This window comes from Haliotis cracherodii, unplaced genomic scaffold (genome assembly GCF_022045235.1).
Source record: "Haliotis cracherodii isolate W230 unplaced genomic scaffold, xgHalCrac1.p SCAF_1, whole genome shotgun sequence".
Lineage (NCBI taxonomy): Eukaryota > Metazoa > Mollusca > Gastropoda > Lepetellida > Haliotidae > Haliotis > Haliotis cracherodii.
Genome location: NW_027266264.1, coordinates 439,656 through 452,056, shown reverse-complemented (window position 1 = coordinate 452,056; position 12,401 = coordinate 439,656). Strand labels below are relative to the sequence as shown.

The window sequence follows — 12,401 nt, the reverse complement described above, 5'->3', positions numbered from 1 at the left end:
TGTACATATATCACAGTTATACATCACACACCCTTGTACATATATAACAGTTATACATCACACACCATTGTACATATATTGCAGTTATACATCACACACCATTGTACATATATCACAGTTATACATCACACACCATTGTACATATATCACAGTTATACATCACACACCATTGTACATATATCACAGTTATACATCACACACCATTGTACATATATCACAGTTATACATCACACACCCTTGTACATATATTGCAGTGATATTCCCTCTCCTTGGTTTTGCAGGGGCGTGGGTAGCCAAGTGATTAAAGCGTTTGCTCGTCATTCCGGGTACGGTTACAAAGTGTGAAGCCAATGTCTGGTGTGCATCACCGCGATGTTGCTGGAATATTTCTAAAAGCGGCGTAAAACCATACTCACTCACTCACTCACTCGGTGTTGCAGGCCTTCCAGTTGTGTCCTCGGGGGCCCAAGAAGAAGCTTCTACTCGCCCTGTTGGTAGCGTGTGCCCTATCACCAGTCCTCAAGTACGTCAACGTCGTCTCCAATGTTGTCTCCGACGTCATCAGCCCTTGGAGGAATATTGCATTCCTGGAGGAAATGCCAGATTTTGGAGAAGATACCTCCCAAACAAAGACAACTGGTTCAAAACAACTTTGTCCAAAGAAGGCGCCCAATCTCGGTAATATATTCTTGTGCTTGTTCTCAGTGTTCAAGTGAATATGCATTCATATTTAATATCTCACATATCCAACACAAGTGAATATGTATCTATATATGTAATACGCTAATATCTGATACATTAAAGTTGTTATATGGCAGTTTTTATATCCTGACAAATATCATCCCGCGATACCCACGTCAGCCAGGTTAATATTCGAGCATCAAATAAAGACTGGAGGTTGGAATACAGTCACACCCAGCATTGATGGAGGCTGGAATACAGTCACACCCAGCAATGATGGAGGCTGCAATACAGTCACTCCCAGCATTGATGGAGGCTGCAATACAGTCACACCCAGCATTGATGGATACTGTGATACAGTCACACCCAGCATTGATGGAGGCTATAATACAGTCACACCCAGCATTGATGGAGGCTATAATACAGTCACACCCAGCATCGATGGAGACTGCATTACAGTCACACCCAGCATTGATGGACACTGTAATACAGTCACACCCAGCATTGATGGAGACTATAATACAGTCACACCCAGCATTGATGGAGGCTGTAATACAGTCACACTCAACATTGATGGAGACTGTGATACAGTCACACCCAGCATTGATGGAGGCTGTAATACAGTCACACTCAACATTGATGGAGACTGTGATACAGTCACACCCAGCATTGATGGAGACTGCATTACAGTCACACCCAGCATTGATGGATACTGTAATAGAGTCACACCCAGCATTGATGGAGGCTGTAATACAGTCACACTTAACATTGATGGAGACTGTGATACAGTCACACCCAGCATTGATGGAGACTGTAATACAAGCATACCTAGCATTGATGGAGACTGTATTACAGTCACACCCAGCATTGATGGAGGCTGTGATACAGTCACACCCAGCATTGATGGAGGCTGCAATACAGTCACTCCCAGCATTGATGGAGGCTGTAATACAGTCACACCCAGCATTGATGGAGGCTATAATACAGTCACACCCAGCATTGATGGGGGCTATAATACAGTCACACCCAGCATTGATGGAGACTATTATACAGTCACACCCAGCATTGATGGATACTGTGATACAGTCACACCCAGTATTGATGGAGACTATAATACAGTCACACCCAACATTGATGGAGACTGTAATACAGTCACACCCAGCATTGATGGAGACTGTAATACAGTCACACCCAGCATTGATGGACGCTATAATACAGGCATACCTAGCTTTGATTGAGACTGTAATACAGTCAATAAATCAATCTTTATTCATGGTACTTATGAGGCCAAAGGCCTATAGTACATTGTCTGGGGCGTGTTACAAATTCATACCTTTGCTTAGTTTCATAGCATGATAAACAAACATTGATACATTTCTAATAGTTTCTGTACAATCACAAGTCATTAATTTAGAAATGTTTTTACCGTTTGGGTTGCGATAGAATAGTTATTTAGATATTTTGCTCTTTAATCTCCATACACTGGACATACCCATAAAAAGTGATATTCATCTTCAATACAATCAGTTTTACAAATCCTGCAAAGTCTGTGTTCTCTTGCAATACCTTCATATCTGCCTGTTTCAATAAATAGATCATATGAACCGCAACGAAATCGAGACAGAGCTGTTCTAAACTTATGTAAATTTACACTTAATAGATAAGGTTCTCGTATTATAGTAGTCTTAAATGTAGTGTAGTAATTTGCTTTTCTAGAACTGGACAAAGAACCATGCCATTTTTGGATGTACATATCTTTTAAGGTCTGTGTCAAACGGGAGAAGGAATGTTGTGGCATATCTACATGTTGTTGTAACCAACTATAACCATATCCACATTCGTATAACATGTTTTTAACTTTTGATGCCCAATTTTGTTTCCCGTGGCTGTCGTAGAGAAGCATCATATTATAACATTTTTTCGGGTATCTTGAAGATGGCATATTTAATAGCTTGACCCAGTATTTAATAACCTTTAAATAACTATTGATATACATGGGAAACCCTTTGCATTCACCATATACCCATGCGTTTTCTGTGCTAGATTTTACACCCAAGAACCTTTTACATGCATATAAATTCTCAATAACATCGAAATAGGCCCCAAATTCTAGGCCCCAAATTTGTCATCCATACAATAGATTCGGGCCTATTTTTGTATCGAATATTTTAAATAAACATCATATGTAATATTGTCGCATTCACCATATACCCATTCATTTTCTGTGCTAGATGTTACACCCAAGAACCTTTTACATGCATATAAATTCTCAATAACATCCAAATAGGCCCCAAATTCTAGGCCCCAAATTTCTCATCCATACAATAGATTCGGGCCTATGTTTGTATCGAATATCATCGAAAACCCATCATATGTAATATTATCAAGAACTCTAAGACTTTTTAATATGCCTTCAAAAACTTTCTTGGCTTGCAGAGAAATGTTATGTGCATTCCTTGACCAAGGCTTGCAGTGAAATGTTATGTGCATTCCTTAGCCAAGTTAATCTACTTGCAAAACACACGTCTAAGTATTTATGAAATGGAACAACTTCTACTGGCTTCCCTCTGTGGAGCCATTTTTCTTTTCTGGATATGTTACCACCATTTTTAAAAACTACAACTTTGGTTTTATCCATATTTACAGTAAGTTTTGACCCATCACAATAACTCTCTTATACATGTATTTGCTTTTGGAAGCCAGGTATTGTGCTCGAGAACATGACTATATCGTCAGCGAAAAGCAGCAGAAATAATTTAATAGTTTCGGGGTGTAGCTGTATTCCATCAGTGCAATTATTTTGGATTTGATAGTCTAATTAATTTATGAACAATGAAAATAAGAAGGGACTTAATATACACCCTTGTCGGACACCCATGCTACTTACAAACTTATCCGATGTGGCGCCATTAATATTGTTCCGGACACACACCTTTACGTTTTTATATAGAGAACACAATAACTTTCCAATTTTGCTACTCAGCCCATGTCTTTGAAAGAGTGACCACAAGTTTTCCCTTTTCACAGAGTCAAAAGCTTTTGCAAAATCTACGAAAACTGTATACAGCTTCCCTCGTTTCACTAATAGATATCTCTGTATGATATAATATAGGATATAAGCAAGTCAGTGGTGGAGTATCCCTTTCTAATACCTGCTTATGACACCCGCCCAGAAAGCAAGTCTCTTAGTGATAACTGAAGTAAATATTTTACTGAATGTAATTATTAACAACGCTGGTTGCGCCCTGTTTGTGAAGAGGAACAATGATGCTAACTGTCTAATTCTCTGGAAAATATGATCTCTCTAAAAGGATATTTAAAATAGGTTCCAGATATGGTATTAAAATATCTGAGGAATGTTTAAAAAACTCTGCTATCACATTATCATTTCCAGATGCCTTATTATCTTTAAGGTTGGATATGCTGTCAATAATTTCCTCTTTAGATATTGGACATTCGAGAATATCAGCTGCTACACTGTCAACTTTATATTTGTTGAATTCCATGTCAAATAGATTGTTATCGTCATGGCTAAATGGAACTGAAAACAATTAGTGGAAATGCTCAAACCAGGCTTGAATATCAATGTCATTTTTGCAATATCCATTTGGTTTAATGGCTTTTAGCGATGACCAAAATGTTTTAGAATTATCTATGCTTGATTCCAACAGTTTCTGTTTTTGTTCGAAATATTCTGTCTTTTTTTTCTTACAAACATCGTTGTACTGATTTCTTACTCTATTATAGTCGGTTAGTGATCCTCTGTCCTTATTCTTTCTAAAGTTATCTCAGGGCATCGTTCCTTTTTAAGTAGCCGGCATTCGCTATCAAACCATTGTTGAACATATTTTCAGCCCTTATTCTTTTTCTTCATATCAGATGCAGCAATAATAACAGCTTCAGTAAAATACCCAATACTTTCTTCAACGTTAACGAGTGCTGAATCTACAGCCTTCTCCAGTAAATCATGCGCAGTCCCAGAAATAAGGTTTATTCTAAACTGTTCAGCCCTCTCTTCAACCCACACAAATTTTAAGGAAGCATTGTTACGTGTATCGCGTGGCATTACTTACTAGAAGCGTACGTAAACTAGTCGTGACAGGAAGGTGTGATGAGACGGTATGTCAAAGCTATGGCGCATATCAAACAACTCGGACGAGGCAATAATATAATTCACCACACTCGCACCCTGGTTTCCTATAAAAGTAAAATCTCCCACCCCGGCGTCTGACCCGCACCTTCCATTCATAATATGTATATTTAGTAACTGCATAAATGTAGTAAGCTCTTACCAAAGTTATTCAAAGGTAAATACACAGAAAATCATTTTAAGCTGAAGTTGTCTAACAGAAATCCCCATACACTGGTATCATGTCCCTCGAGATATTCAAGGATATCCTCTTCTACAAAATCAGATTCAGTCCTAGTTCTGGCATTCACGTCTCCCCCAATCTTCAAAGAAACATCGTCACAATGTGCTAGTACATCTAACCGCATGAAAATGCCACTGTCGTAAACTTTAGACCATTTTACATATTTAACAAGTTGTTGTCTAACTAATATGGCAATACCACCAGAAAGTCTACCAAAGTTGGAAATCTTTTCAGCTTCTTTGATCCATAGCTTGAATCCTGGAAATATCAAACGTATGTCTATATCTTTCATCCATGTTTCTATTATGCGGATGAAGTCAAATGAGTTTAAAAAACCGGTAAAGTCCTGATCAGTTAATTTAGAATTAAGTCCTGATACATTCCAGAAAACAAATGTTCTATTCTCAAATTTACAATCATCGACATCATCTATCGTATCTACATGACGCTCGGTCTCGTCGCACCCCTAGTTGGTTGTTTGTCCTGTCCCAGGCCTTAGAGCGAGAACTCAGAAGTCGTGGTCCTGTGTGTGAACCTCCCCGTCTATGTCCTTGTGAGGGTGATGTTCTGATGTTCTGGCTATCCCTTCTCTCCCGTCTGTGTGCTGTAGTTCTCTCTGGTGTCTCTTGGCTATCTGTCATCTTCACATTCTCCACAAGATTCCCTCCTTTATAAAAAACCTCTTATCTGGGTTTTCACGACGTTACCTGCCTAGCTCTTGTCGCTGGAAATATGTGGTCATTAGCCACACCATATCCCATTTCTCTCAGGGTATCCCTAAATCCAAGTGTTTGTACAGTTTGTAATACCGTCATACGAGGCATTGATGGAAACTGTTATACATTGAATGTAGACTGTAATACATTGATGGAGGCTGTAATACAGTCATACCAGGCATTGATGTAGACTGTAAAAAATGGATGTAGACTATAATACATTGATGGAGGCTGTAATACATTGATGGAGGCTGTAATACATTGATGTAGACTGTAATACATTGATGCAGACTGTAATACATTGAATGTAGACTGTAATACATTGATGTAGACTGTAATACATTGATGGAGGCTGTAATACATTGATGTAGACTGTAATACATTGATGGAGGCTGTAATACATTGACGGAAGCTGTAATACATTGATGTAGACTATAATACATTGATGTAGACTGTAATACATTGAATGTAGACTGTAATACATTGATGTAGACTGTAATACATTGATGGAGGCTGTAATACAGTCATACCAGGCATTGATTTAGACTGTAATAAATGGATGTAGACTATAATACATTGATGGAGGCTGTAATACATTGATGGAGGCTGTAATACATTGATGTAGACTGTAATACATTGATGTAGACTGTAATACATTGATGGAGGCCGTAATACATTGATGTGGACTGTAATACATTGATGAGGGCTGTAATGCATTGATGTAGACTGTAATACATTGATTGAGGCTGTTATACATTGATGGAGGCTCTAATACATTGATGGAGGTTCTAATACAGTCATACCAAGCATTGATGAAGACTATAATACATTGACGGAGGCTATAATACATTGATGGAAGCTGTAATACATTGATGGAGGCTGTAATACATTGATGGAGGCTGTAATACATTGATGTAGACTGTAATACATTGATGGAGGCTGTAATACATTGATGGAGGCTGTAATACATTGATGGAGGCTGTAATACATTGATGTTGACTGTAGTACATTGATGGAGGCTGTAATACATTGATGTATACTGTGATACATTGATGTAGACTGTAATACATTGATGTAGACTGTAATACATTGATGGAGGCTGTAATACATTGATGTAGGCTGTATTACATTGATGGGGGCTGTAATACATTGATGAAGGCTGTAATGCATTGATGGAGGTTGTAATACATTGAATGTAGACTGTAATACATTGATGTAGACTGTAATACATGTATGGAGGCTGTAAAACATTGATGGAGGCTGTAATACAGTCATAAGAGGCATCGATGTAGACTGTAATACATGTATGGAGGCTAGTACATTTATGTAGACTGTAATACATGTATGGAGGCTGTAATACATTGATTGGGGTTGTAATGCATTTATGTAGACTGTAATACATTGATGGAGGCTGTTATACATTGATGGAGGCTGTAATACATTGATGGAGGCTGTAATACAGTCCTACCAAGCATTGATGTAGACTATAATACATTGATGGAGGCTATAGTACATTGATGGAAGCTGTTATACATTGATTTAGACTGTAATACATTGATGGAGGCTGTAATACGTTGATGGAGGCTGTAATACATTGATGTAGGCTGTAATACATTGATGGAATCTGTAATACATTGATGTAAACTGTAATACATTGATGGAAGCTGTAATACATTTATGGAGGCTGTAATACATTGATGGAGGCTGTAATACAGTCATACCAAGCATTGATGTAGACTATAATACATTGATGGAGGCTATAATACATTGATGGAAGCTGTTATACATTGATTTAGACTGTAATACATTGATGGAGGCTGTAATACGTTGATGGAGGCTGTAATACATTGATGGAGGTTGTAATACATTGAATGTAGACTGTAATACATTGATGTAGACTGTAATACATTGATGGAGGCTGTAATACATTGATGTAGGCTGTATTACATTGATGGGGGCTGTAATACATTGATGAAGGCTGTAATGCATTGATGGAGGTTGTAATACATTGAATGTAGACTGTAATACATTGATGTAGACTGTAATACATTGATGGAGGCTGTAATACATTGATGTAGGCTGTATTACATTGATGGGGGCTTTAATATATTGATGGAGGCTGTAATACATTGATGTAGACTGTAATACATTGATGTAGACTGTAATACATTGAATGTAGACTGTAATACATTGATGTAGACTGTAATTCATTGATGGAGGCTGTAATACAGTCATACCAGGCATTGATTTAGACTGTAATAAATGGATGTAGACTATAATACATTGATGGAGGCTGTAATACATTGATGGAGGCTGTAATACATTGATGTAGACTGTAATACATTGATGTAGACTGTAATACATTGGTGGAGTCTGTAATACATTGATGTAGGCTGTAATACATTGATGTTGACTGTAATACATTTGATGAGGGCTGTAATGCATTGATGTAGACTGTAATACATTGATTGAGGCTGTTATACATTGATGGAGGCTCTAATACGTTGATGGAGGCTCTAATACAGTCATACCAAGCATTGATGTAGACTATAATACATTGACGGAGGCTATAATACATTGATGGAAGCTGTAATACATTGATGTAGACTGTAATACATTGATGGAGGCTGTAATACATTGATGGAGGCTTTAATACATTGATGTAGACTGTAATACATTGCTGGAGGCTGTAATACATTGCTGGAGGCTGTAATACATTGATGGAGGCTGTAATACATTGATGTAGACTGTAGTACATTGATGGAGGCTGTAATACATTGATGTAGACTGTAATACATTGATGGAGGCTATAATACATTGATGGAGGCTGTATTACATTGATGTAGACTTTAATACATTGATGGAGGCTGTAATACATTGATGTAGACTGTAATACATTGATGGAAGCTGTAATACATTGATGTAGACTGTAATACATTGATAGAAGCTGTAATACATTTATGGAGGCTGTAATACATTGATGGAGGCTGTAATACATTGATGGAGGCTGTAATACATTGATGGAGGCTGTAATACAGTCATACCAAGCATTGATGTAGACTATAATACATTGATGGAGGCTATAATACATTGATGGAAGCTGTAATACATTGATTTAGACTGTAATACATTGATGGAGGCTGTAATACATTGATGGAGGCTGTAATACATTGATGTAGGCTGTAATACATTGATGGAATCTGTAATACATTGATGGAGGCTGTAATACATTGATGGAGGCTGTAATACATTGATGTAGACTGTAATACATTGATGGAGGCTGTAATACATTGATGGAGGCTGTAATACATTGATGGAGGTTGTAATACATTGATGTAGACTGTAATACATTGATGGAGGCTGTAATACATTGATGGAGGCTTTAATACATTGATTTAGACTGTAATACATTGATGGAGGCTGTAATCTCTTCTTGTTTTAGTTGGTGTTTCTTCCATAAACGAGAGTCTGGTCACGCTGGAAGGACTTATCGGAAAGTATATCTCGAGTCGAACAGGCGGTCACTTCAAGCCCCCGGAGTGTGTGTCTCGAACTAAGACAGCTGTCATTGTGGCATACAGGAACAGACAGCGCCACCTTGTGGTGCTCCTCAATCACCTCATCCCCTTCCTAGTCCGTCAGCAGGCAGACTTCGCAATATTTGTTGTAGAACCGGTGAGAGATCCTTCATGGCATTGTTGTGATAGAGTGATTGAGAGGTGCATCATGACATCGTTGTGGTAGAGTGGGAGAAATGTCAATCATGACACTATTTTGGCAGAGTGGGTGAGAGATCCAACATGACATTGTTGTGATAGAATGGGTGACAGTTCCATTATGACATTGTTGTGGCAGAGTGGGTGAAAGATCCATCATAACATTGTTGTCATAAAGCGGGTGAGAGATCCATCATGACATTGTTGTGGTAGAGTGGTTGAGAGATCCATTATGACATGGCTGTGGTATTGTGGGTGAGAGATCAATTATGACATTGTTGTGGTAGAGTGGGGGAGAGATCCATTATGACATTGTTGTGGTAGAGTTGGTTAGAGTTCTATCCTGACATTGTTGTGGTAGAGTGGGTGAGAGATCCCTCATCATATTGTTGTGGTAGAGTGGGTGAGAGCTCCACCATGACATCGTTGTGGTAGAGTGGGTGAGAGATCCATTATGACATTTTTGTCATAAAGCGGGTGAGAGATCCATCATGACATTGTTGTGTTAGAGTGGGTGAGAGATCCATTATGACATTGTTGTGGTAGGGTGGACGAGAGATCCATTATGACATTGTTGTGGTAGAGTGGGTGAGAGATCCATTATGACATCGTTGGGGTAGAGTGGGTGAGAGATCCATTATGACATTGTTGTTGTAGAGTGGGTGAGAGATCCATTTTGACATTGTTGTGGTAGAGTGGGTTAGAGTTCTATCCTGATATTGTTGTGGTAGAGTGGGTGAGAGATCCATCATCATATTGTTGTGGTAGAGTGTGTGAGAGATCCATTATGACATTAATGTGGTAGAATGGGTGAGAGATCCATTATGACATTGTTGTGGTAGAGTGGGTGAGAGATCCATTATGACATTGTTGTCATAAAGCGGGTGAGAGATCCATCATGACATTGTTGTGGTAGGTTGGGTGAGAGTTCCATTATGACATTGTTGTGGTAGGGTGGGTGAGAGATCCATTATGACATTGTTGTGGTAGATCGGGTGAGAGGTCCAAAGCTCATAGATTAGCATTAGGTATTCTGTTGTAGCTAGCTGCCCCTTGGTCACTTATACGAGGGCTGGTGAAAACGTTCTAAACCTGACTAACTTTCAACTATGGGTCATAACAAAGTGAACTAGTCAATGAAGTACATTTAGTAGTTTATTGCAAATGTATTTAGTCTGTTGAGGCCGTTTTAGTGACAGCCATTTGAACGCAATAGGGGTCCAAACGGATAGAAAAATGGAAAAGAACACGAGAACCGAGTAGTCATAAAGTTTTCTTTTACTTTAGAAAAAAGAACTGACATTGCCAGAGAAAATCAGAGCTAATTGAAGAGGATTTAGTCAAATTCAAGGAGATATTAGTAACGGGTGATGAAACATGGGTCTACCACTAGGATCCCGAGTCAAAACGTCAATCCCTGGAATGGCACCATCCCACATCCCCGGCACTAATGAAATTAAAAGTATTCAAGATCAGTAAAGAAGGTTATGGCCAGTATATTATAGGATGCAAAGGGTGTGATCCATGCTGATTACTTTGAAAATCACGAGGTGATAAGGCTACCTTCTATGCTGATTTTTCTTTATCGCCTGAGAGATTCTATCAAAGAAAAGCGTCGAGGAATGTTGACTGCTGGAGTTCTACATGTTCATGACCTTGCCCTTCTCACATCTCTCGACTTGCAAAATCTGATGTGCGACAAAATGTACGTTCGAAGAGCACCCTCACCCTCCATACGCGCCAGACCTGTCACCAAGAGATTTCCGCCTGTTTCACAAACTGACAGAACAATATCACGGCAGGGGACACCAGAAATGGGCTTCACACATTGTACCCATGTCAGAATCGAACCAGGGACTTCGGCGTGACGAACCACTTTGCTACCCGACCGCCCCCGAAAAGCGCTATGACAACGATGACGTGATGAACTGCCGTGAATGGGTTGTTCAGGGTGGCTTCATCCTCATTGTAATTGAAAGCTTCACTATCGATATGACAAGTGTATTGAAAAGCAGGGAGATTATGCTGAAAACAAATATATTAAAAACACTTTCACAATTATTAGTTCTGTTTTACTTTTTGACCAGCCCTCGTATTGGTCACTAAATAAGCATATACTGGTCGGTCGTAACAGTCCCATGGCTGTCATATTTGAGTAATTATCCCATATGTAAGTATATGATATTCTGTCACAGTTGTGCCAATGCTCTCATGCTGTGTATATTTATGATAGCCCCTAAATACGCACGCACCTTTCTGCTGTAGCTGCCCAACGTGACGTTTAACAGAGCCCTCCTGATGAACATCGGCTTTGTGGAGGCTCTCAAGACTTACAACTTTACCTGCTTTATCTTCCACGATGTGGATCTCTTGCCGGTGACAGACCACAACCTCTACCGATGTGGTGCCACGCCCAGACACATGGCTGTGTCCAACAGCAAACTTGACAAGTAGGTTCCCACCCTGACCCTAGATGTGTGGTGCCACACTCAGACACATGGCTGTCTTCCGCTAAAGCTGTAATTATAGGATATAACCGGTTAATATATCTTTCTATGTGAAGTTTCCACGACAAACGAATTCCCGACTGGACCACACCATAAGTGTGTGAATGTCGAATTTTAGCAACGACAGACATACGGATTCCACTTTCCTGAAAAATCCTTTTTTCAATTCCCCAGCATGATTAAATATAGAAATATTATGTATGATCACATGACGACACTGGAGGAAGTCCGAGCTACGTATACGTAGAGTACATCCAGGAAAGCATGTACTTGCTACGAGTGAGTGAGTGAGTGGGTGAGTGAGTATGGTTTTACGCCGCTTTTAGCAATATTCCTGCAATATCACGGCGGGGGACACCAGAAATGGGCTTCACACATTGTACCCATGTCGGGAATCGAACCCGAGTC

General features: G+C 39.2%; 1 protein-coding gene across 1 annotated transcript in view; it reads left to right on the top strand.

The window, feature by feature from the left end:
* Nucleotides 1–12,401, top strand: part of LOC139458529 (beta-1,4-galactosyltransferase 4-like) — a 72,342-nt gene that overhangs the window by 50,974 nt on the left and 8,967 nt on the right. Inside the window, exons 2-4 of the mRNA XM_071239966.1 lie at nucleotides 441–678; nucleotides 9,213–9,445; nucleotides 11,752–11,936. Coding sequence (XP_071096067.1) covers nucleotides 441–678; nucleotides 9,213–9,445; nucleotides 11,752–11,936 — 656 coding nt within the window. The remainder of the gene's footprint in view (nucleotides 1–440; nucleotides 679–9,212; nucleotides 9,446–11,751; nucleotides 11,937–12,401) is intronic.